The sequence below is a fragment of the Rissa tridactyla genome, chromosome 2 (assembly GCF_028500815.1).
Source record: "Rissa tridactyla isolate bRisTri1 chromosome 2, bRisTri1.patW.cur.20221130, whole genome shotgun sequence".
Taxonomy (NCBI): Eukaryota; Metazoa; Chordata; class Aves; order Charadriiformes; family Laridae; genus Rissa; species Rissa tridactyla.
The window spans coordinates 13,634,128-13,661,517 of NC_071467.1; the positions used below are offsets into that span (position 1 = coordinate 13,634,128).

The following is a 27,390-nucleotide window of genomic DNA, read 5'->3' on the forward strand; positions in this document are numbered from 1 at the left end:
CGGGGCCCGTGCCTGAGCTCCTGGTGTGATTTTAAAAACTATCCCATCCCTCTCCCCGCCCCCAACATCCGCCCGCAGCTGTCAGACGCCGCCAAAAGTCACTAATTATCTACTGACCTGTTCTGCGCAATTATGCCGAAAATGATGCTGCCTAATTAACCTGGCGTGCAAGATCGCGCTCTGTCAACGCCGATCGAGGCCTCCCTGTGCCCAGCAGGGCCGTCACCCCCCGCCCTGACCAGGGCCAGCGCTGTCACCTTGGGTCCCACACAGTTACCCAGTGTCCCACATGGTCATCTTAGTGCCCTACACAGTCACCCTGGTCCCCACATGGTCACAGAAGGGCCCACACAGGCCACCCAAGGTTGCCACCATGAGACCTCACGGTGTCAACCCAGGGAACCCCCATGGTCACCCTGGGGTCCCACATGGTCACTCCCATGTCCCATGGGGCCACCACAGGATCCCACACCGTCACCGTCAGGTCCCACACGGTCACCCTGGAGCTCCATAGTCACCACAAAGCCCCACACCGTCTCCACGGTCTCCCACTCTGTCACTGAGGGGTCCCACACGGTCACTCCGAGGCCCCAGGCGGTCACCGCTGGGTCCTCGGGCACCGAGCCTGCTAGAGAAGCCGGAGGAGGGGCCGTGCCGTGCCGTGCCGTGCCGTCCCTCCCGCGGTTCGGGCTGAGGCGGTGGCCGGGCTCGGGCAGGGCCAGCCTCCAGGCCCAGCCCGGGGGAGCTGTTTTCAGCCGCCTCGTTAGCGCAGTAGGTAGCGCGTCAGTCTCATAATCTGAAGGTCGTGAGTTCGATCCTCACACGGGGCAAAGGCGGGCAGTTGTTTTTCTTCCCTCCCCGGGCATTTTTACCTGCGACAAAACCGCGCTGTCACCCCTCGGCTTTCTTGTTGCTGCCGTGATTTTACGAAGCTGCAGGTCCAGGGGGAGAGCCTGCATCTCCTGATTGTGGGCTCACGGAAATCATTTCCGCAACGTTTGTTGTTCAAAAACGCGCCGTGGCAGCGGGTTTTCTGCATCCCGACTCCCTGCGAGCCCCGTTCGGCGTTTGGGAAGGGGGCGGTGGGGAGGAGGACGCGGCAGCGGCGTCGGGGACAGGACGGGGCAGCGGCTCCCGCCTGCTGGGGACGCTGCGGTTTGTGCCTTTACAGCGGTAGCGTGTTCAGCGACCCGGAGTTTGTACACGCGTGGCCCAAGGTGCCAGCCGACGCCTTCGTGGGTTCGTTCTTTCCCTTTAAATAGAGAAATAGTCAATGTGAACTCCAAGACCCTTGTCAGAAAAAAGGCAGTTTTCACAATTTTCTCATCTACTCCTTTCTGTTTCCCAAAGATGAGCTTGGCTTGTTGCATTTTAATCCCTTTTGAAAAGCAACTACGCCTCTTCCCCGCGCTCTGCTGAGCTCTGCCATGAGATCTCCGTGGATCCCGGCTGCCACTCATGTCTCTGGTCGCAGCCGCAGAGGATGCCAATGCAGGGATAACCAAATACCTCTGCGTACGTACGTCTTCATGTAATTTCACGAGAAGCGGGGAGGCTGCTCCCTGCCCCAGGTGAGAGAGTGCACCCACGGGGACCACCAGCTGTCCCACTCTGACACCTTCCGGGGCCTCTTATTTTTACAGAGCCAGGTCTACCCCTGTATCAGCACCGTGTGTGGCACTTATGAATGAGTCACGTTATTTTGCCTCATTCTTTTTTACTATAACACTGCATAATGTTCTACTCTTGGGTCAGAAACATTAGCCAGTGAAAATCAGCCTAGCAGCATGAAACACAGTGTGTTTATTTAGATCCTCTCTCCCCTTCTTTCCCATGAAACCGTGTAACAATTATACGTATCTCCAGCAACGGAGGTTCCACGGCCTCTCTGGGCCGTGTTTTCGGTGTTTGGCTCTCAATAGAAAGGATTTGTTTCACTAATTGCAAACTTCCCTGCTGCAACTTGTAGAATTCCCTTACACATCACCAACAAAACCAACGTTTTAACAGTTGTTTGTTTCTTCAAGTCACGTCAGCCACCAGAACAAATAAAGCATACAAATACTGCAAGTGTAATAACTTAATGGTAAAAAATGAGTTTATTTTAGAAGTAAAAATAGCACTATAGTTACCAAGAAAATAATGAGGTTACAAACAACACACATTTTTCTAGCTAGCATTTTATTTTTATATAAAAATATTTCCAAAGACCTTTATAATAAAGAATCTATGATTTGTCCTTAATCCTACTATACATATTTAGGGTTTCACTGATTAATAATTTGAAAGCACGGCCGAGGTCCAGAGCAAACCACCTCAAGGCGTCCACTTCGTAGATGTGAACCGAGCTGGAGGATGCCTAGTTTGAGCCTGTGAGGTCAGCTTTTGTCTCAGCCGTCTGACTTCTGCCATCAGCTCCCGCTCCTGCAACGCCAGATCTTCTCCTCTCCTGTCTAAAGACACTTAAGTACAAGAAACACAGACTTAATAACCTTAAAGCAGAGTAGGTTTAGATTAGACATTAGGAAGAAGTTCTTTACAATGAGGGTGGTGAGACACTGGCCCAGGTTGCCCAGAGAGGTGGTGGAGGCCCCATCCCTGGAGACATCCAAGGCCAGGCTGGATGAGGCTCTGAGCAACCTGATCTAGTTGAAGACGTCCCTGCTGACTGCAGGGGGGTTGGACTAGATGACCTTTAAAGGTCCCTTCCAACCCAACACATTCTGATTCTATGAATATCGCAACTAATGGTTTTCTGTAAATATTATGGATGGTTATTGGCAAACAGATACCTCTGACGTTATTATGTGAGACAGCCCTAAGACCTGTAGGAGCACGTTCTTTGAAAGTGCTGCCTATGTTTTGTTACAAAAAGGTCAGATGCTGCTGGGCTGCTATGGCAGGTCCATCGATATGTGTTTCCCATTGTGTGCAGAGTTTTGTACATAAGATACATATGTTTTTAAATTGTCTTTCACTGGCCACAGTGGCTAGGACAGCCCAGAGGAAATGATTCCAGACTAATTCCTGACTGTAACTCTCAGTAAGATTTTGACGGAAGACAGTTTCACACCTTCTCAACATCCCCAAATCATCCTCAGCACAGGAAGGACATGGACCTGTTGGAGCGGGTCCAGAGGAGGGCCACAAAGATGATCCGAGGGCTGGAGCACCTCTGCTGTGAGGACAGGCTGAGAGAGTTGGGGTTGTTCAGCCTGGAGAAGAGAAGGCTCCAGGGAGACCTTATAGCCCCTTCCAGTATCTGAGGGGGGCCTACAGAAGAGATGGGGAGGGACTCTTTATCAGGAAGTGTAGTGATAGAACAAGGGGTAATGGTTTTAAACTGAAAGAGGGGAGATTTAGATTAGATATTAGGAAGGAATTCTTTACTGTGAGGGTGGTGAGACACTGGCACAGGTTGCCCAGAGAAGCTGTGGATGCCCCATCCCTGGAAGTGTTCAAGGCCAGGCTGGATGGGGCTTTGAGCAACCTGGTCTAGTGGGAGGTGTCCCTGCCCATGGCAGGGGGTTGGAACTAGGTGATCTTTAAGGTCCCTTCCAACCCAAACCATTCTATGATTCTGTGATAACTCTGAAGACAGAAAAAGCCTAGGTAAAATGATCAGGTCAGAACAGGATTAAACTAGGCTGAGGTTTAAGAGGACACACTTCAGGCACTTCCTACCTGTGCCGCCCCGGTAGCAAAGACATTTTTTTCAGGTGTGGAATAGAATACAACAATAAACTGGTTTACTATCCAATAAACACCTACACAACTAATAATGACTCAATCGCACAACGAGGTGTTCCAGTAATGCTTCTGAAATTAAACGTCAAAGAAAGGAGAGCCCTAACGTAGAAACTTACTGTGTGATGATGACTGTGATGGCGGCAAATCATTCAGACAGATGTTTCCAGACCTTGGTACCTGCTGGAGTTCTACCCCTCTCCCTGTACATCCCGCCTTTAAATCACGCAGTCTCTCTGGGGGAAATGGAGAGAAAGAGTCTTTGTAAATTAAGTGCTTAAATTTCTAGTGAATTTTTCTAGCTTGAGGTGAAACAGTTTTTCTCCAGGAAGCAAAACTGGAACACTCACTCACTCCAGCTAATGGCAAGTACAATTTGCTCAGAATTAGAAGTCAATGTTTCTACTCTATGGGTCAAAGCTATGCATCACTGCACTTCATTTTAAGAAATTACAGCTCCATATGTGCTGTTTCTTCCTATGTAATTAATCTTCTGACAAATGGGCCACTAAGACATGTGGAATATGGCTACTCGTACTTGCTGTTCTAGGAGACACCCATTTTAATAATTTGCAGTTGCAAATTACTCCATATTAAAAACATTAGGTAAATAAGGGCAAAGTCTGAAAAAGTTCGCCCAAAGCAATACTAATCACCTAATCTTAACACTAATCTTGTGTGACCCTTGCAGAGATGGGGGAATAGGAGAAATATCTGTAAAAACACAAAAATGCAGCATTTGAGAAGGATGTACTGGCCAATTCTGGAAGCGCAGAAATGTGTTTTTCCTGCGAACAAACACTTGGCGTAGTCACTCACTAGCAGTGAGTTTGCTGTTCTTTACATTATTTGTCAGAGGATTTCTAAGGTATGTGATTTTACGATTGGTTTAAGCTGATCTAAATCTGTGCTCCTACCAAAAATGCCATTTATTTTGCCGCATCTGATAGATATCAAACTGAGATTCCAAGTTTGGCCTGATATATTGGTTTCATGAAAGAATACTGCCAAAAAGTACTTATGTAAAGGAGTTAAGCTAAAGTTTATCCCTAATATCGGACACGGAGTTTGTATTCAGTTGCTGAATGCTTCATGCCAACATCCCCACAGGAGAACTGCATCATCTACATGCTCACCAAAATAGCCATCTTCTCTTTGCAGCTTTTCAGCCAATTCTAATGCGTCATTCATTTTGTCCTCTAAAAACTGCTTCCTGTGTTCATCTGCAGCAGCAGCCGCCTTCTGCTCTTCTTCCAGTTGAGCTTTTTTCTGTATAACTTCTTCCCACTGTGCAACAGAGATATTAAATGTGTCTTCAAAGGATGCGTTGCAAGGAAAAAGCAACAATTTAAACCATCTGGATTATTACAGATTACACTTCACCCTTAAATCAAAATATATGTTACTAAACTGAGTGAATGTTTCTTTTTGAAAAATTTCTCATTCAAACACCTGGAGAAAGGTCAAAATCTTGTGTCAGAGAAAAAGAAAAGAAAAAGAGAGGAACTTACAGAATTAGGAATATGCTTTCCTAAGCCTAAACCATCCTCGCTGATTTGCTTTCAGAAACGTCCAGTAAAACAGGAAAGGAGATTCTTAACAAAATATTTTTTCAATACCTTTCAGTTTTATGCTGTACCATGTTGCCCAGAGAAGTTGTGGCTGCCCCGTCCCTGGAAGTGTTCAAGGCCAGGCTGGATGGGGCTTTGAGCAGCCTGGTCTAGTGGGAGGTGTCCCTGCCCATGGCAGGGGGGTTGGACCTAGGTGATCTTTAAGGTCCCTTCCAACCCAAACCATTCTATGATTCTATGTTATAGGCAGAAGATGGTTACATTTGTGCCAGTCCCACTTAGAAGAAGAAATAATGCAAATACCGTTTTTTCTTCTGCTTCCCTCATGGCCTTCAGCAGTTCAGCCTCTTTCACCCTGTTGTCGTGCAGGAGCTTGGCTATCTCTTCGTGACGCTTCTTGCGGTCCCAATCATCACCCCGTAGTTTATGCAATGCTCGCAACCTCCAGTTGGCATCAATGCGTTTCTGCTCTGCTTTGGCTAAATTTTCCTCAGCCACCTAATAAAACATCTTTCTTACCAGGAATCCATTTACTCTGTTTCAAGTACACAGACTTACACACAGATAAGGTAAGACGAACTGAAGTGTCCTCCGATACTGGAGATGTCCGATACTGTTAGATGTCCCTGTTGGGAGACTGCACCTGCAGTGCCACTCCCCCATTCATTACAGCAAGTTGCCTCATTTATCAGGGCTTTCTTCTGCTAATTCCCCAAGTAACAGGCGATAGGACAAAAGGAAACGGCCTCAAGTTGGACCAGGGGAGGTTTAGACTGGATATTAGGAAAAATTTTTACACTGAAAGGGTTGTCAAGCATTAGAACAGGCTGCCCGGGGAAGTGGTTGAGGCACCATCCCTGGAGGTATTTAAAGACGGGTAGACGTGGTGCTGAGAGATATGGTTTAGTGGTGGTTTTTGTCAGAGTTACGTTGATGGTTGGTCTCAATGATCTGAAAGGTCCCTTCCAACCTAGGCAGTTCTATGATTCTTCATCCTTCTTATTCTTTCCCTTACTGAGGGTCTTTTTTTTTTGTTTTGTGGTGGTTTTTTTTTTTGGTTTTTTTTTGTTTTTTTTTTTAAAAATCTTTTGGAATGACGTTATCAACTCTCTCCATGATTTTGGGGATTTTGCTTTTCTAGCATGGATTTAATACGATTTACAGGTGCCATTAACAGAAGATTGATACCTGGATGCCAATCCTTCCACCCACATCCATCTGCTTCCAAAAATCGAAGGCTGTTTACAAAAATTCAGCCCCATATGTTTATTTCTAGACAAAATATAAATGCAGATGCCAAGCATATGGGCAGTGGGTTAGCTGCAACTATTTTTCCAACTGTGCAGTTACAAGTTCTGAGCTTGAAAATCTGAACAATTCCTAATGTCAAGCTACAGACATTCATTACTGTGATCTAGAAGACAGCTTCTACAGCTGAATTTCCTGCCAAGTACTACCAACTGAAAGTTCCTTTGAGGCTTACTTTTGTTTTATTACGGTTACAAATAAAACATGTTCCTTAACAGGAGGATGACTTATTCTGAAAAGCACTTTTGAGTCTTATATGCCTTCTAACTTCTGAGAAGTAAAGAAAAATTAATATTCATGGCAGGCCCAGAGAACACCAGTATTACAGAGCTGTTTGGACACTTCAGTCAGATTTTTGAAAACCTCAAAACTTTAAACATACCTTCATAATCTGTTAATATAGGTATCTAGAAATTAAATTTCTTTAGAACATATTTTCATATTAACTTGAAGTAGCTTATGCAATTAAAATACTATTAACTAGTAGTACTACTTGTACTAGTTAGCATAATAACTCCCCAAAATACATGTTAAGATCCAATCATCTTACTGTCTGAGCTTTCTGCTTTTCTTCTCTATCTATTTCCATCAATCTCTGAACGAGATGATCTTCTAGATCCACCTTTCTTCGACGGGCATCCACGTCTTCTCTCATTTCCTTTGTAACTGCCTCTTGATCTTTGATTAGATGCTGCCAAACACACAAATGTAAATTATTGTTGCTAAGCTACTAACCCACATTTGTAATTCTGTCTCTTTAACATTTATTAAAATTTCATTAAACTAGTATTTGAATATATCCACACATCTCATCCCACTACATATCATCACTGTCCAAGAAAGTGATATAGCCCCTGCTGTTTTATCCACTTGGAATTACACTAAGCCTGAGTCATCACAGTGGTCCAGCAGGTTGATACTGATGTAATTCCATTCCCTGGGTTACAGTGGATCATAAAAGCAGAATTCCAACTTAAACGAATTAGATCCATCATGAAAATATTCTACACTTTTACAGCACATTTTAGCCAAAACCTCAAAATGTTTCACAAATATAAATCACGTTGCATGGTACAGGGACTTATAATAAACACATCTGCAGCTTGAATACAGAGATGATTTGCCAAAGTAGTACGAATCAGCAGCAGATCTAGAAATAGAATTTTAACTCTCACCACCTTTTCTTCACATTCATCAGGGCACAGAGTTTCCTGGAGAAGACATAACCCCCTCCCAGGCCTGCAGGAATCCATTGAGCTGTGTCAGCAGGGTACTGCAGCAAAGTTAACATTCATGGCCTTCTAGACTTGAATACAGCCCCCCACTGATGGCAGGAAAGCAGTCAGTTCAGGGCACGGGCTGGCAAATTCTGTCTACGCAGACTCTTGTGGGCAGACCTACGTCCTCAGTTAGTTAAATAATTGCTACCTTTCCAGCCTAAAGAGGATGATCACTGTACAATTAGTTCCTTGAAACAGCTGACTTTACATGTACTGGAACACAAATGAGCTTAGCCTGGTTTGCGTTATGTAGCCACAATACAGCTGGCTGTGTATTTAATAAATGAATGCTAAAAGAATTTAGCCCAGTTATGCTCTGCATGGGTTATAAAAAGTCCATGGCCAAAAGCTTTAAAAAGCCAAACAGAAGCAGACACATGCTTCAAAATAAGGGTTAGCTCTCTGGATGTCCACTTCTACTTACATTCCATTGGATGGATCTGCAGGTATACAAGATCGGCGCATGTAGCTGTGATTTCTAAACACTTAACTTACGATTTCTAACTGAAATGGACACTGCTAAAGCCTTCCATTGGCAGCCTTGCTTTTCAGTAATTAATTACTTATAACAATTAACTCATATTTAACTTTAAATAGTATTATTGATTAAACCCCTTTATTACTGAATAGTGATCTTTCTGAATTGTAAGTCAGTCGTTTGAGAAAGGAACGGCACATTCCCCACGAACCATCCATTCCTTTTTGCTTAATGATGTTGTTGGCAATTAGACATTTTTTCATCAACTACATCAATCTGCTATACTGTTCCCTCCAGAAAATGTAGATATATCTGGATACCACAGAGGAAAAGGTGGGAGTTTCTGGGATGAGGAACATATTGTTATAGACTTATTTCTTATTTACATGTTCCTCGCTTCTCTCAACCAGCTGAGCACACAGCTAAAGCCTGCAGCAACCAAATGATACCTCTGCACAGGAGAAGAATAAAATGGGGAGGATATGGGTATTTTCTACCAGGAAAAAGCAGATAATAGTGAGTTCTACTAATGCTTTTATCAACAGAGGGTTTATTCTAAAAAAGGTATCAGACAAGAAAAGGAAAAAAAAAAGGTCCCCTTTTTCCTCACAAAGTCTGGTTTAATGAACACAACTGGGTCTGAGAACTGCAAAGGAAGAACCATTAAATATAAACATCTGTATAGTTCCCTAATAATTACCTGTTCAAAAACCTGCCTTTGTGATTCAAGTTCCATCCGTTGTACTTCTACATCTTGAAGAGCAGCAGCTGTTTCCTGCTCTCTCATGGTTGCCTTGAGAAGAGAAACACATGAAACAACGATATCAAGAAGAACGTCCAAAACCCCAAGCCACACCCTACTTCTAAATTCTGGTTAACTTTCTGTATACCATGAATGATGGAAAGTATTGCTTATCAAAAGTACAGGGCAAGGTGGAGAAGAGGCACAGGAATAGTTTTGCATCCAGCCAAGCACGTCAGGGAAACGTCAGGCTTGATCTAGTGCTAATAAACCTGCCAGATGCAGCTCCGAATTGAACAAGGAGTCTCTGAGCCCAGAACGTTGCAGAGGACAGTACACAGACAGGGAAGTGGCCACTTTGCACCCAGCAGAACCTGTGCTGAGCTGGAGCGAACAGACCTTACAGTGCCCTGACTGTGGAAATTAACAGGCAGCTGCACTGCGCTCTGCAAAGTGTGGTGCTGAGACACGAGGAATGGCCCTGCAAAGACTCAATTTGTGCCCACGAGGTTCACAAGCTTCCATTCTCAGCATCTGCATGCCACAGTGCTCAAACTAGTAACACGGGAGCAGAGCCAGGCCTGGCCAGAGGCCACTGCGGAGCCTCTCAATCAATGGCAGAGTTAATTAGCAATCTGGACATACAGCTCACAGACAGCTGAGAACTCACTAGTCCTTTAAGGAGCTCTACATTTTTCAACACTGCCAATATACAGATGAATCTGGCTTTTCTCGGGAATTCTGCCAGTTAAAGCAAGACAGTGGAACATAGTCAGTGCCAAATAAAACTGTTAAATTATGCATTTACCACTTAAAGCAGTCCATGTCATGCTAAATACACCTCTGGGCTCACAAATCACAGTATATCAACTGAAATTTTAGTTATGCATTTTTTCCTTGTTTATTTTCACTAATAAACCTTCAAGAAAAGAATTGCTTGAGCAATACTCAGCTTTTCGTGCAATTTCGTCATCAAGACGTTTCAGTTCCATTTGACGCTGATCTTGCTGGTATTTCAGAAAGCGCCTTCTCGAAGCATCTAGAAACTGTAGCTCCTTTACTTTCAGTTCTCTTTTCACAGCAGCTAGTCTTCAAAGTCAAAACAAACAGAAACAAGGGAATTTGTGTATATATAAGAGGTCAATACCAAAGAGCACAAACTCGCACTGCAGTTATCCATTAGCTACTATGAGCTAATCTCTAGCTTATAAAGCTTGGGGCAGTTGCTTTCATTCTTGTAAATTGTCCAGTTTTCATTTACGAGACAAAATTAAATTCCCAGACATCCTCTAATGGCAATGCCCCCAATTAAGCTTTGAAGTCCTGTGCTCTGTTTCTGTTCTACTTTAATAAGCACTAGTTTACTACTGCAATGATCCAGAACTGGAAAGTATTCCTTAGAATAATTGCCACTGTCCTGGTACCTCTTTCTGCACAAAATTAGGCCTAAGTTTATTTGGAAAACATCAAACTCTTTCAAGAAACAAAACCACAAACTCAAGAATTAGTTGCAAAGAAAGGCTCACTGCCCTCTTTATTTTAAAAAAAAAACCCCTTACCCTGTAGGTTACAGAGGTTGAAGAGAAGTGCCTGTAGACGTGGCGCTTTGGGACATGGTTTAGTGGTGGACTTGGTAGCGTGAGGTTAACAGTTGGATTTGATGGTCCTAAGGGTCTTTAACAACCTAGATGATTCTATGATTACTTGTAGTTGATTTAAAAAACTATGGAGATGTTGAAATTCTCTTAAACCTTCACAACTGCAAGGTGTACAAATTAACAGTTCAGCTTCAGTGCTATCACAACCCTTTGCTCAGCAACTGATAAATAAAGCAGTCTGTTTTCTAAACCCACTAGGAATACAAGAATACGTACAGTCACTGATGCTATAAGTGACTCTTAAATTTGCAGAGTGAGTCTGCCCACAGTGCAAGTCTGAAGTCTCAGTGTGCAAACACACAGCAATTGACTGCTTAAGAGCATTCAAAACCGGAAGAGACCAGACAAAAGGCTGGGAGCTGAGACAAAAATATGAGGTGACTTGGCCTCTAATCTGCTGTATTCCCTCAGGCAAAGCACTAATACAATCCAGATCACTTCATTCGCACACCAAAATCTGACCCACCAGACCACACTGTTTTCCCACATTGCAATTTATACAAATTAGTGGCTATTTCTCCTTTACTCATGGTTAAAAATGTAATAGCAGGCTACAGGAGCCAGGCCCCTAATGCTTCTTATATTATAATACCTCTGCCTCTGTTCTGCCAGCTTCTCTTCTTCTTCCAGTAGCATTTTTCGCCTCTGTTCTTCAGCTTCTCGAAGTAATTCCTGCTTTCGATACCAGGCTTCATCTTCTGCTTTCCGTTCCTGTGCTTTAGCTTCTAATTCATGCGCTAATTGTCTAAATGGAGGGAGATCACATGTTAATAATTCAAGCCAAGTATAAAAAAATTATTTGATTACTAAGAAATTGATGACTGTACTAGCAAAGAACTGCTGAAATGAGATGTCACGAAAGAGTGTGGCATCCCCTTTATGTGCTGATAAAGTACAGGAGGAAGAGTTACAATAGTGACTGTTACAGACAACAGGGCATTTCAGATGAGCGCAGACATTTTCCTCCTCACATTCTTAACAAATACCAGCTTCTAAAGGTGCCTTGGTACCATGGCACCCACTGATTTCAATAGCAAGCTACAAACTCCTGGTCCTTCATAAAGCTGGACACTACAAGGTCAACACGGATTCAGGCTCTAACTCATAAGCTTTCAAGTTTGAAGACTTGCGGCCCAATATTTTCTGTGAATCAACAAATATTTTTTGTTTAAGATAAGAATACCAGTTTAGCTTCAAAATGTGTCAAACCAAATAACCAATAACCTTTAGCATCTATTTAAAGTCACCTTCCCGAATTTTCTTAATTGTCTCTCTTCTCAAGCGTACACGTTACAACAGAAAAAGGCAGTTGTCCCCCCCCGTCCCTCTCAGCCTGATATTGTCTTCAACTTTCCCATTAGTACCTCTCTCGTAAGTATTCAATTTCATCCTGTCTGATCCTCTCCCGTTCCTGAGTTTGATAATCCACAATGAACTTGGGATATTTATTAAATACAGGGTACTGTCCTTTTGTAAGTGGTATGAAGTCATCAAGCACACGCTGTGGATGGATATCTAGAGGTGTAGTCTCCATAAGATGATAAGCTTCCTTAATCACAACGCTAATGTCCAGGTTGTTACGATGATGAAAGAAATACTGTAAGAGACATGTTTCCATTTACATTCTACAAAAGATTAAGCAAGTTTTTAATATACCTATTGGGGAATAATTAGGTAAATTAGCAAGATCTAGATTCCAAAAGTCGATTTAAAAAGGGATTATTAAGTTAGCCCTACCAACTATTAAAATATCACTGTCTCAAATGACTTGACCCAAACCTCTTCAAGTTGTAAAAGTATGCTCTGGTCCTTTTCTTCCTCTTCAAACGGCAGTTGCGTAAGGGGCCTGGAAAGCCAGGTGCGAATTTAGTGTCCAACTGCCCGCACAGACACTCCTACCACTGGGTAAACCTCCCTCGACTTCTGGTGTTCCAACGTGAAGCTTAGGAGTTCCTCTTCTTGAAGGACTATTATTCCCGTCAAAGATCTTATTCACCAAGAAAATCTTTAAATTGTTTATTATTAAACGTAGCAATAATGTTGTCTGTTTGATGTCTGTCAAACTAACTGCTCACAAACACATTTTCAAGGTTGAACTCTTTGTTTGCCTAAAGAGATGTTTTCATATGAAAAAAACCTCCTCCTCCCATGGAAAGTTAAACACAAGGAAACATTTTCATTCCGCTTCAGAGAATGTCAAACAATACTGCCTAATTTTGCAAATCTGAAAGCAAAAGAATGAAACAACATGACAGAATGACTGTGTCTTGTCTCCACTGGCACAAGTCCGTATTAGATCCCCAAAAATGAGGCAAAATTATTTTGTGGTTGATGAACGACTGACATTTACATAATGCCTTCTAGTGGCATTAGAAAGCTTATGAAGGCTTTTAAAGATCTTGTTGCGTGAAATTGCAGGAAATTGCTCAATATTTTACTCATTTATTGTATATTTGCCAGGTAGTAGATGACGTTGTTCAGAACCATGTAATAATATAGTAAGGTAGAAATGAAATGTCTCCTTCTAACCTCAGTAACAACAGATATGTTTTATACATCTCTGTAGGTACACTTGCATATGACTGACTTAAAATATGAAGATGTTTACCTCAAAATCTTCTATTTGATTACAGTGAAGTAAGGGAGCTCTGGAACATATAATATAGGCAATAACAATCATTAGGAAGTACGAAGGATGGTTGGAGAAGATATTGTCAAAGACTTTGAGCCATTCTTCTCTTGTTAGAACCTCAGAGAACAGTGTTTCTAGAAGAGGCCAAGCATAAACCTACATTATTTGGGAAAATTGACAAAATAATCCATTAGTACAATTTTACCATTCCTTTTAAATAAATAATATGAATTATTCTTGCCTTATACCAAGAATCTATTGATTTATGAAAGAAACCAGAAATAAACCAGAATATTTGGAGATGAATTTTATCACCCACCATAAACATTCAGAATTAATATGGGGTGATTATAAATAAATTTCTTATTTCACTGGATGTCTAAATCTTCTGTTTAGATTTGTAAAGCTAAATTCATCCCTAATGATAAAGAGGGATTACAAAATTAAATCATCACATCTATGTCCACAAAACAAAAAAAAGTACACTTGTAATTTGATGAGTAGATTGTCAAGCAATGCGGACTTGAAAGCAAAGGACTTCTAAGAACGACAATAGCATGCATGTGAGATTTATGATCATGGAAACGGAAAAGCTGCAGGAAAGCAATCGTATATTCTTTACAATCTGATATCACTCACTGTTATTTAACAAAAACTCCCTCAAAAAAAGAATTATGTCAAGATGAAAGACTAGTGCACTATCATTCACTGCAGTGACATTTTACACACAAAAGTTAGCTAGAATTTTACCTGTGAAGTTACATTGTATTTTATTAAATGCTGAAGTAGTTCCTTGTCATGATGTGCCAAAACATTTTCCATCATACTAAGGATATTAACTGGAGGATTGGGAAAATACTCAAACCAGTGCTGACAAAGATTAACTGAAAGAGAAAAAAAGCCCAACACAATCCACTGTAATCCACAGTGATAGACTCCTCACAACCTTAAGGTTTGGTTATAAAGGCTATAAATTTAAGAGGTAGTTTTAGGCAGCAAAACCTATTTAGGATATTCCCATCTCTCCTCTTTCCTAGCACTTATTGCTAAACCATTCCCACCGTACGCTGCTCTTCCAGCTGCACTGGCATGAGTGTTTGTGTCAGTACACCGTGAACCAGACTGGGGAACTCATCTGGCTCAAAAGTAAAACGAAAAAAAGTCTGTGTGCTGTGGGACTAAGTGGTTGAAGGCAGATGGGAATACTTAAACCGGTATTTCTGTCTCATGAAACTACAGCCTGGATCAAGTAATTTTTAACATACTAAGAATAATTTCTGCAAACTTGGATACTTACTCACTAACAGCATGTGTTTGCAAAGTGGGTACGTATGCTTGGCAGCGCGTATCTTCTGGAGACTTAGCAGCAGCTGCAACAACTAATTTAAGTGCAAAGCACTTCAATTTAGAATGTTTCTTCAGAAAACAGCCATAGCCAGCTTTCAGGCAAATGTCTAATTTTGAGTTACCACATGCTTAAGACAACTAAACACAGTAAAACTTTAAAAGAGACCATTCCCTTTTGACTGGGAGTGCGTGAGGGGGTGGGGTGGGTGTGCGTATGACTACTTTTCCCATGTCTCAGAGATTTTAGTCATTATGGTATAATTATGGTACATATATTTGTTTTTACTGGTTTGACTTTACAAATACTGATAAACTGCTAACTTTTTTGCTAGAAACACTGCAAAAGGAAGTCTAGTATCTTTTTTTTATTTACAAGCAGGTTTTTGTTTTAAGTATACAGTTGCTACATATTAATTGCTGGCAACACCTTCAGAAGAGAGCCCGGTGACCTCTTAGGAAAATACCTCATTCATTTCATCAGGAAAAGCTCTTTTGCATGGGAAAGCTTAAACATGTTGCAGCGTATTTGAGTTTTTAAAATCATTGCTTACCTACTACTGTAGCCACAACTTCAAAGCAGATCAGCTGGTTGTTCTGGAATAATTTTACAAACGGGAATGCTAGCAAAGGAATATAAGGCGTCTCAGCAAAGATAGCAGACCAGTGAGCCAGAGCTGATAAGGTCCTGTACGCAAAGGCAAAATAAGGTACAGAAAACATCGATCCAAAACCAAACAAAAATATAATATGCATTGTAGAACCACAACATAGAAAAATTGGAAACTTCAAGATAGATGCAGGATTATACGAGTTATAAAAACAAAATTGCATGAGGGCACTACTGTTTCATTTTAGAGTTTTCCTTACAGCTGATTCCAGCTATTGGATACATTTCAGATCACTATATGAAAATAAAAATCTATAATACTTAAATAAATATTTTACCTCTGTAAAACTCTCAGCAGTTTCTGACTTTTGATGGGATACTCATTTTGAATATTCACAAATGCACTGTGGGTACCCTTATCTATTAGGCTACTGAATGCTAAGTGGTTTTCAGGAAGTTGTAATAAGGAACGCCAAACAAACATCCTGCAATTAAAATGCAGACTTAGTCAGGCAACTTCTCTTGCATAGGCCAGTAAACACAAGCAATTTTATTTTGTGCAAGCATGAACATGCACACAAACATACCTGTACTTTGCTGGATATTCTCCAAATCCTTTCAATAAGGCCCGCAGACGTTTCTTGTTTAATCCACCTGGTAATTCATTCTACAAAATAGGGGATCAACAATAAATGTAAGGATTTGTCTTTCATGATCTGTTTCCTTGCACTCTAATTAATGATAGTAGCTAAATACTGAAGTTCCTAACATAATTTAAAAAAAAAAATAAATAATGTGTACTGCTATCTCTACATAATCCTAGGTTTTTCAACAACAAAAAAGATAATTCAAAAGATCATTCATCTTCTACTGAACTCAAAGAACAGCTGCCATTGATTTCAGTCAGAAGCAAAGCAGACTCCAACTGACTGAACTATATATAATTAAATGATGGATATAGCCAACCCATGAAGAATATTGACATAAGGAATAGATCATACTGTGATGAATGTTACAGGAGGAGATATATAGAGAGATATGTATGTGTATATATATGAGAGAATGTACATACATGTGATAAAAGACAGAGAGAAGATGGCACAGTGATGACAGAAGGGAAATAGTTGTAACAGTAATGCATCCTCTAAATAATTAATAAAAAATGAAATGGCTTCTAGGTAGACATTTTAGAAGTGCCAGCAGGGAAGCAGATCAGATCTAGCAAATATCCAAATGTGTCACAAGTTGCTTGAAGAACTTCAGAGGTACCCCAAGCTGACTGGAGGCAGCTCTGGCTGTGTCACATAATACAGGAGTACAGGCTAAACAGAGAGAGGGCACATGTTACTAAAACTCTCTCAGTCCCCTCTCCATTCAAAACTCCAAGTGAATCAGTGCCTGAACTTATTCCTTAAAGTATGTGGCTAAATATTTTTTTGCAAAGAAATTTAAATGCTGCAGACTGGAGCACAAGATATTGGCAACTTCTTCCTACCTCTTTATTTTCAAGTGATGTGTTCACTTGCATTTTTAGCAATCTGCTTTGAATTTTGCTTCCTTTGGATTTCCAAGGCCGCTCTGACCTTCCTGAAGTCACTCTCATTGTCAGTTTGTTTGCCGCTGACGTGCACTTGGACCAATCTTCTACTACTTTGAACGTGGGTGGTGGAGGCTAATATTAAGTGAAAATAACTCAGTTAACATCTTGTAAAACAGACTACCACCATAACTTGATGTTTACTCTATTTTATATGCCATATTTTTGAGCTTGATGGCTATATCAAGAAGAACAGTGACCCGTTTATGCCATAAATAAATATATATGGACTGTATACTCCTGAATAAGTATGCCAGTGAATAAATTGCTGTAATAAACTAGAAAGACTGTGAGAAGGTTTATGTAGCTTCCAAACCAACTCAAACACCATGCTATTTCCTTGTTTAGCAAACACTAAAATATAATTGGGATAGTATAAATGTGTATCATGTACTATTCAGGTTATTTACTTTAGTGTGTTTCTCAATGTCACTAAAATATTTTGCATTTCTATAGCACCAGTTAAAAAGAATACAAAAGACCTTTACAAACTTTAATTAGTATTCAGTGTCAGGGAGGTACTAATTTAATGTTGGAGATTGGGAAAGCAAGTAACAAAGTGGATATCCCAGTTCATGTCAAACCGGCAACAAAAGTGCAAATGGAATGCACGTGTGACATCTTTCCACATCCCTCCTCAGCTTCAACTCCGTCATTATCCAAAGCTGGCTACTGTTTACTTCAAAGACGTGGTGATTAAAGATACATGGAATTCTGGATTTAGAAACCTGACTCTCCTTAATAAATTACTTTAATAAAATAAGCACTGGTATTTAGAACGTTTGTTATTTAGGAAGGATTAGGAGTGTGATTGTGCAATAATCATGGATGCGGTATCCAATAACACAATAAGAAGAACAAAATGACAGTAACAAAAACACCATTCATGCCCGCAGTTTAAGACAGCATCAGTTGCGAAACATTTCCTATAGGAAACGGAACAGAAGCAGCGCAATTATGCTATTTCCATCTCCCCCAAAAGGTCATTACAAAGAGAAATTGGTCCATATGAATTGCTGTAGAAAGAAATACCATCTCCCCCTCCTCCCAACACCAGAAACACAGTGATATATATACTTTAAAAACATCGTATTACCTGACAGGCTGGAGTAACTATGAAGGGAACTCTACAAACCACTTTTTCCATATATGTAGTGCTAAATATGGAACTCCAACACATGTCTGCAAACTACTGCTGAAACAAAAGTTATGTAGACAAGTACCAACTTGAATGGGATTTACTGCTGTTTTAAGAAATTTAAAACACTCTACCTGACTTCCTTCTTGAGTCAAAGCTTGGACACTGTATAAATTAAGGCTACCGTTTTCCATTACTGATGCAATATACCGTCCATTGGGGCTAATTGCTGCTGCGCTGATTCCCTCTTCATGACTCCCAATGTCAAAAAGAAGTTTGCATGTTTCTATATTGATAAATCTCATAATATTATCTTGACTTAACACTCCAAGAACCTATAAGTTAAAAGGATTTATTAATTGATATTGTCAGTGTAAAACAAAGAGGAACACCCAATTCAGCAATGACATTCCATTAAGCTAAAAGAGCAACTGAGCAAATATTTAGCACAGTAACTTTACGTTCGTATGTTATGGGCCCATATCCCCAGTGTCCCCCAAAAGCCCTCAAAGCGTACGTGTTGAATCAATTAACCAAATACTCCAGTCTCAAGCTGTGTAAAAAAACTGACCTGATTGGAGCCCCCATCAAAACTGTCAGGGAGGAATTCCAGATGACGGACAGCTCGTACTTTTGAAGGCATCTGGATTATTCGTATCAACTTCCTTGATTCTAAACACCATAAGTGAAGCTGATTTGATTTTCCACCAGCTACAAAAATCCGTCCATCTCTGCATCACAGGTGAGGCAAAGTTTCCATCAGAATAGTATAATCTAAGTTAGTATTAGCTAAAAAGAAAGAGATCGTACATTTCCTTCTATGCCTTCAAATAACTTGTGAATCTGTCATTATTCCTGTCAAACTCTCCTGAAAGAACAAAATAGCTCCTGAATAATAAAATTTGCTTTTGTAAAGGACAGTTTAAACCTTATTTTAATAGTCACTAAAAATCAACTTACTTTATTTCAACTGCTATGGGACTGTAATAAAAACTGCTATTGATCCTTGCTGACAAAGTATCAGTCACAGCAGAGTTCAAAAGCTTATCATAGTATATAGCTCAATACTTCCATAAAACATTATAAATAAGGTAAGAAAACCTGTTTTAAAACCACAATTTTTGTAGTCCACCTTTAGAATATTTAAAATAGCAATTCACCTGGTAACCGCAAAGACCTTATAAAGTAACGCAGAACCTTCTACAGGCGTTGGCAACTGGTATTTACAGTGAAGAGTGTCGAATTCCCATGCAAAAACAGAATTGTCTTTGAAACAGCTGAGGATGGTGTTACTCAATGGAAGAAAAAAAACCTGGAAGAATATGGAAAAGAAAGGAAATGGAATATGTTGTCAAGAAAGTACCCTTTAAGTTGGACCAAGGGGCACGGCAGAGTAAAATACAGCACGAAACCACGGCAGTATGGCTATTACTCTAAGTGCGTAACGCAGCTGCAATGCAAGGCTTACATCTCACAGGCAGCGGGGCCCCTTCCCCTCTCACAGCCCAGCCAGGCCTGCTCTCCCTTGCACTGGTTCACAACTTGTATCCTTTGCTAAGCCAATTTAACTCACTGAAATGACACAAATCTTTATCTGTGTTATTTTTATGATTATTAAACTGCCCTGTGGAGGTTTCTGATGAGTGCCAGAGAGGACATGATATAAACAGTGGGAACATGAACCCAGGAGCAGGAGGGACTGTGAGACATGACTCAGAACTGCTCACTCAGCAACCGCTTGTTGCATCTTCTACAAACAAGCTTCAGCATTCAAATAGTACCAAGAAACTGCAAATGCACTCTATGAAGCATTCATTTTTAGACTTAACCTCCTTAGTTTTACGTACAACTATTAAAAGTAAAAAATATTGTAGAAAGTTTAGCAATATATTCTCCAAATGTGAAATGCAGATTTTACTGTGAAGATGAATGAAGATAAACCCAAAAAGCTTGTAAATATATTTTTTCAATTATTCTGATCATTTTTATTGTTCATTGTGATCTCTTTCAGTAAGAAAAAAAAGGGATTGTTTACATTTTTGGATGTCATCAGATACATTCTTGCTTCATGACAAATGATTGGTTTAGATCAGAGGTCCTATTTTGGCAGCAGCACATGCAGCTTCAGCAAATTTCCTGTACCTATAATTTTGAAGGTTAAATTGAAAATGTCTTATGGTATCTGAACATTGAGGGACTACCTGAAGTACTCGCTGTCTGAGATTAACAGTCAGTACTACAAAGTTCAGAGTTTTGTCTGAATGGTCTCTTGGGGCCTTGAAAATCTGTGAATCTGGATACATGGGATGGGATTCGTCTTGCAGAATGTTAGTAACTGAGGGTTGGATGTTCAGGCCAAATTAGTCATTTGACAGAGAGCAAAAGTTACCTGTGAGGAAAGAGTCACCTCACCTCCCAGAGTCATTTATCCTCAAACAGACTGAGCTGCCTGTCCTCCTTCAGCGACCTTGAGGAACTCTAGACAATGAATTGAGAGCAGGTGCTTACCATGCAGATGGATGAAGTTTAAATTTTGGTAAACCGGAGTACTGAACAGTTCCTCATTTTCTACTTTGCCTTAGAAAAAAAAGGTCACAAGCAGCTCTTGAATAAGCAGTGGGGCTTTGAAAACGGTTATTACAGATGTCTTCTCTTAGCTCTTTCTTATTTTTTTCACCCACTGTTCTTACAGTGTGCAGCTCAGTTTCTGTCTTTCTAAATTAGCTTTGCCCAGTACCAACTTAACAGAAGGCATACGTTGGACTGCAAACTGGGCTTAAGTAAAGAGGCACCAAAAAGTACACAGCAGAGATTGGTGTGACACTACTATGATGGCTCAGACAGCAAGTAAGAATCCAACTTTGGACAGCGAGTGTCAGGGCTATGGTCTAATAATAAATCTGATCTTTATAAAAACACTTATCTGTATGTCTTAAATTGTGGCATGGCAGTAAGGATCATTATCTTTGTTCTAAATACAGGAAAATGAAATCCAGATAAATTGGATTATTTGCATAATGTCCTGTCAGAAATGGTAGAATCAAACCAAAAGTGCAGGCTCTTGATTCCTAAACAGTGATTTATTCATTCAACCATACTCATTATTGTTTGGATTTAAATGTTGTTTCCATACTGTAACATCCTGATCCTACCAAATTCCAAGAGCCGTTTATCAATAAGAAGTTCCTACACGTAATGTACACAAAGAAAAATACTGAGCAGTAGAAAAATCTTGTCCACTAAAGAAATGCAGCCACCTTTGGAGGGAAGACATGATAATTATTTTAGCAACGTGCACTACACAACAGTTTTAATAAAACAAACAAACAAACAAAAACGTATGCGTGATCTTCCACAGTAATTGCTAGGTGACTATTTCAGGCTGACAAAATTTCTGCCTGACCTAGAACACGGTGAAGCCACTCAAATGAATAGCCTAGTTCTCTGCAAAATCAGCATGGCTTTTTAGTGACCAGTCTGATGAGAACTTTGGTTTGAAGTGGTGTTTGTAAGACTATTCACTGCAGGGCAGCACGTGTGTAACCAAAGCTCAGGCACTGTGTTAGTACTTTCTGCAATATTTATGCCAAAGTTTGACATTTGGTGGCGCAGGCAGACCTGTTTAAAGCACTGTAACACTAAGGAAGACCTATTTAAACCACTCCCCGACACAAACATGTCATCCTTCTCATCCCCTATGTTGTTCCAGTATAAGTGTCTGTGCAGCAAACCGAACCAAAGAAACCACTAGGCTGAAAAACAGCAATTTCTTTTTGCTGAGTTACTTTTCAGCTTTGTTTGGTCCCACATTCAGTGCTTAGTGTTTACAGGAAGAACACCGTCTTTGGAATAAGCAGCTGAATGGGGTAGGTGGTGATTACTGGTTTGAAGTTACCATTATGACACCAAAACTGTTTTTTTCACAACAGCTTTAAATCCCAGGATCATTCAGGTTGGAATCAATCTCCAGCGGTCCTCTAAGCCCAACCCCAGGTCACAGCAACAGCAGGATCAATCTGGAAGATGGCTTCAACTTCCAGGTTAAATTGGGTTAGTCAAGGTCATATCCAACTAAGTTCTGAGTATCTCAAAAGATACTCAAAGATGGAGGTTCCTTAAAAGTTCCCAGCAGATCTCTGCAACTACTGAGCCATGATTCCAGTAGTCTGGGTGACATAATAGGATGACAGTTATGGAGATATGCCCAAAGAACACAGAAAAGATTCAGCTGTATTTTCAAAAATATTTTCAAGTACTGTGATTTCAACATGGGGTGTTACTCCTACTGAGGTATGCTTGTTTGCCCTTCAGCAATTGCTCTTTACTCACCTTCTGGATACCCACAGACTGACGAACATTCAGCTTTCTTTTTCTTTGAAAGGTGTCCAAGTCCCACAGTTGTGCTGTATCACTGGATGTAGTGATGGCATACCTGCCCGAGCCATGGACAGAGATGGAAGACACTGAAGAATCATGTCCCCTCATCCAACTAACTAGCTCCTTGGTTTCTGCAGGAGTTGATGAAAAAAATTAAAAGCATATGAAAGCCATTCGAAGTGAAATAACCACTACTTTACTCTTTATTGCCAACACTGTGCTGTGAAAGAGACTTTTAAGCATACCTAGTATATGTACCACCACAGCCCAACAAACAAGAAAAAAAAAGGTTATCAGTCTTCAGGTAGTTATTATGCCTTAGAGAAACATAATCATCTCCTTTTCTCCAAGTAACAGATTTCATAAGTTATTCTCAGTTCTACACAGAAAGCCAACTTGCACAGACTTGTTTAATTTAGACTAAGAATCAATCTTAAAGTCATGAACACTGTGATCAGGTGAATTCGGCATTCCTCATAGGCAGATTATCTGATGTGAACACCCACGGTAATCTCTAGAAGTTGAGACTGAACGTTCTAGTTAGAATTCTCCACTTGTTTTTACTTGTGGACAGTATGTATGAATGATTACGCAGCTATTTACAGGTGCAAGGAAGAAAGGTTTAATGACAACGGGCTATGACTATAGAAAAGCACAGTCAGAACACAACACCTCATTAATTCTTCTAGAGTCCAAAACATTTTTGTGCTGTGTATTGCATACTGAGGAAATGGTTCCTCTGACGACTTTGTCTCCCACTTGTGACTGCGTGACCACTAATCTTCCCTCAGCAACCAAACTGCATTTGTGGCAATTACACTATTTATGTTGGGCAGTTTGCCTGACAGCCCACGGGGTGGTTCCAGCTGACCTACTGTTGTGGCATCAAAGATGGGAAATGGCTATAAAGCAGCTCATAAAGCCTAACAGTCAAACTTTCTGCTGTGCTTACAGACAATTGAGTACTTAAAGCTATTGTCCCATGGGAGGATGACCTGGGATTACAGAGTATGGCTTCCAAAGCAATGGATGGAGCCCACCAACTATGTATTATCTAATACACCTCTAAGGATAGTTTACCCAATACTGACTTATCTGAATAACATTTATCTTTTAAAATATTCTTCATTCTTGGTATACAGAAACGGCATCATATAAACATGCTCTGTGGAACAATGAGAAAGATTTCTCTAAGTGCATCCAAAAACTAAGTTTGGTCTCACTGTGGTTGAAAGGAGGAAAAAAAGCACAGGGGATTTCAGACCTTAACTCTGACTCTTCCTCTATAGTGGGCAACAGTGTTACATTAAAATCTTCATGGATAATATCAGACTCAAACCCTTAAATTGCAGATGATATGAAACACTACAACTGCACTTTTTGATAGGGTTAGATTAATTTATGAAGAATGAATTGTCAATGCCTTTCACCATTTAACTTCTGATCAAGACAAGAGACACACAAGTGGCCTGTGAAGTTAATTTTAAATATCACTTTTGAACAAGGATACAGATCTACTTGCACACTCAAAAGTATTGACAGTTCTTTTAGCATATATTGCCACTTTGGTCAAATATTTTACTGTAAATACAGTTAATAACTGTTCCAGTTGCAAACTAACATACTGCAAACTGATTTTGGTTTGATTTTACATAGAGAACCTCATTCTAAGCAAACATATACAGAATTGCTTTAAAAAAGGCAACACACACAACTGCGATCCCGTGATAGATTTCAGTGGAACAGACACCTGCGTTACTCAGTGGGAGCAAGAAACTTTGACAAAGCAAAGTGTTCATTTACCCACAGGACTATAACCCACACGGGCCCAAAGTTTTCTTTTTTGGACAGATAGCATGAAATACATAGTAAGATTTCCATCAAAACAACTTACAAAAAAACTTGAGATCAAAACTAAAATGATATAGGTTTTCATAGCAATCCAGATAGTGAGCCTATAAATTTCTCCTTACCTGTATCAAAGCACTTAATGGAATAATCTGCCAAAGCCACCAAGAATTCTGTCTTTCTGCGAAGATTAAATGCCAAAGCAGTGCAAGCCTGCATTGTTCGCTGAACAAGGTTGAACCTATTTGAAAATACACACTCTCATTGTGTTAGGAAACTTTGGTTCATAATGCCAAGTGGAGTAATAACTTAATCAGTTTTAATGTATTTCACTGAGAGAAAAAACAAATTAACTCAAAAGAAGGGAGCAAATAAATCATATCTAATTATAATAAATCTAAAACCAGTGTTAATATTTTAAAATTCAGTAGTAGAAAGTTGAAAAGACTGATTAATGTATTTCTGCAAATGACAATACTAGTCTAGTTTATTGTAAATCATGGCTCATATTATTAATTGATTGGTACCGTCCAAAGAATAACTTCTTGTGGTAGTATTTAATCACTTAAGTTCTATGAAATTGCTGTCTGTTCAGTTTGGAATTACAAACTTCTGATCTTTTAGAGTAGCTAAAGTAATAAAATAATATTTAAGGAGCCTACATGAGATACTGGATTGCAGTTTCAGCTCTGAGCAAATGACTATTTTCACTTTCATGGAAAACTGTGGGTTAAAACCAGACCTGTGGCATGCTGTCCAGGCAAGTTCCATACCCCTGAATGTTACAGATGTCAAGACAATTAAAATGTCTTGATAGAAATATTCTTACCTGTTTCCATTCAAGTCAAAAACATATATATTCCCTTGGTGGTCTCCAGCGAGTAGAGAATCTCCAGAACTGTCAAAAGCCACATTCAGAAAACGTATTGTCTTTGAATGGTATCCTTTGACACTGTGAATTATGTTTACTATAACTCTGTGAAGAAAGCAAGCAGAACCATGCTTAGAATCGTTTCATTGGAACATGTTTCTTCAAGACCTAGGATTCAAATGTTCCTAGCTTATGGTTTTACAATTCTAATAATTTATAGTGTTCTGGGAAAACTCTTATTCCATAAGAAACACGTATTTCTAATATGAAAATACACTAAACAAAGAAAGCCACTCACTATTTGGAAGGCAGTTAGAAAACATGTAAAGCAGATGGGGGAAATCCACCATTCATGATCCTTTTATGTGGCTCTTAGTTACCCAAATTTCATTTATATTGTTAACGAATAACACTAACATATATGGTGATGTATGACCCACCGATGTATCTGAAAGCCTAATTCAGCACTCAGCAAGCAACACGGCTCTTTGTTATCACTGTAAAGAAACACACTAGAAAACTGAGAAGCTATGAATTACTGTAAGAAACCACTTGGATTAGACGGGGGTGGGGGGAGAGCCACTTTTAATACCACTTCTTTCCAAAGTCTTCAAAAGCATGAAGCAAGCCATTTTTACCATTATTGATCTGAAATATTATGGAACAAAAGTTGCTCTTTTTTCACATTCTATTCCTGTACTGTGCTATTAGTATAAAACGGAGACAGATGCAGAACCAAAGCCCAGGTGCAGAATAAACCATAAAAGGAAGGTTTTCCAGGAAGCAGGAGATTAAGATTTGGGAGATCTGCTACACCTGGATTTCTTGGGTAACACTGGGCCAACCAATTATTTTCTGTCATCAGATGGATGTAAATTTAGAGTCTAAAACTGTACAGCATATTGGCAGGCTGATAAAGGCTGCAGGGTACTTGCAGAAGACTCTGACCATGGCTATTTAAGATGCTGACAGCTATCTGAGACGCCAGTTGCCAACAGAGCAGAATAAGCAAACCAGCGCTGGCATGCAGCTGTTGGCATATGTACAAAGTGTGAGTGAATGTCGGAAGAAGGGTCATGCAGCCACAGTCCAGACTAGAGACAAAACTAATTTTACCTCATCCTGCTCAGCCCATTCTTTTCTGCAATAAAAGGGAAGGGCCATAAAAATGAAATTAGAAAGATGTTAAGCTAATTTATTTAAATTATAATTAAAATTTAGTGATGCTAGGCTCTTCAGGGTCATAAAAAAGACACAAGGTCTAAAAACACCCTGAAATGTGACTACTTTTCAGTGTAGTTACAGCATCTCCCAGGACTTACTCAGCACTGCTCTTGGTTTTTCAAAAGTTCCTTTATCACTAAACTAACCCAGGAGAATAAAGTCAGGAGTTCAGGGAGCTGCACCCAGGTCCCCCATGTCAAACGTTACACCCGGACCCCAAAGTAGCATTCGTACTGCTGCTCTTCAGCTTGGGCCAGGCAATATTTTCCTAGTATTTAACACTTTGATTAAACTCTCGTGGGAATTCACCAATGGTATCTCATTCAATTAAAATTAAATAAAAAAAAAAAGCTAAACTGGGAGAGTTGCCCAGGCCCTTGCCCAGCCAAGTTGTGAGGGCCTCTGAGCACGGAGGTTTCACAGCCTTAGGGATTTGCTCCACCTTCAAGGGCAACGTTTTCCCCCGTTATCTGCCCGGGTATCCCCGCGCTGCACCTCCAGGCTACAGAAGCTCAGGCGAGCTCCGGCCGGCCCTGTCCCCTCTGCCCGCTCCCCGATGCCCTCGGTCTGCCCGCTCCCTCAGCCTCTCCTCCGCGGCGCAGCGCTGGGGACCGGCCACTCAGCCCCGCCTGCGAGCCGAGGCACTGAGCCCTGCCGCCGCCCCCCGGCCCCGCGGCGGCCGTTACCCGCGCCGCGCCGCCGGCCCGGGTTTGCGGTGCCAGATGGGGCCCTGCTGGCGGCCGCCCAGGTCGGAGCTCTCCATCCTCGGCCCGCCGCCGCCGCGCTCGCCACCTCCCCTCAGGGCTCCTCCAACGGCCACCGCGGCGGGAGGGGGGCCCGCACACATGGTACGGCCCGCTCCCGCTTCGCCGGTGGGGGGCAGGGGAAAGGAGGCGGACGCTCCCCCCCCAACTCCGATATCGGCCTGGAACTGCCCCGCCCGGCGGCCCCGGGGCCTGCCGGGA

General features: G+C 40.9%; 1 protein-coding gene and 1 non-coding gene across 2 annotated transcripts; one reads left to right on the forward strand and one right to left on the reverse strand.

The window, feature by feature from the left end:
- Nucleotides 1–89: 89 nt before the first annotated feature.
- Nucleotides 90–27,358, reverse strand: TBC1D31 (TBC1 domain family member 31). The gene is given in 25 exon segments (XM_054189826.1): nucleotides 90–1,252; nucleotides 2,316–2,462; nucleotides 3,867–3,983; nucleotides 4,884–5,034; nucleotides 5,622–5,816; nucleotides 7,177–7,317; nucleotides 9,085–9,177; nucleotides 10,080–10,215; nucleotides 11,377–11,529; nucleotides 12,149–12,381; nucleotides 13,393–13,572; nucleotides 14,167–14,300; nucleotides 15,315–15,448; nucleotides 15,709–15,855; nucleotides 15,958–16,037; nucleotides 16,866–17,042; nucleotides 18,240–18,440; nucleotides 18,677–18,836; nucleotides 19,266–19,417; nucleotides 22,435–22,613; nucleotides 24,456–24,571; nucleotides 25,160–25,306; nucleotides 26,318–26,342; nucleotides 27,112–27,197; nucleotides 27,199–27,358. Coding segments are annotated over 24 exon segments (3,357 nt in total). The 5' UTR covers nucleotides 27,273–27,358; the 3' UTR covers nucleotides 90–1,252; nucleotide 2,316.
- On the forward strand, nucleotides 758–830 carry TRNAM-CAU (transfer RNA methionine (anticodon CAU)). Its single transcript has one exon. It is a non-coding gene; the product is annotated as a tRNA-Met (tRNA).
- Nucleotides 27,359–27,390: the final 32 nt, after the last annotated feature.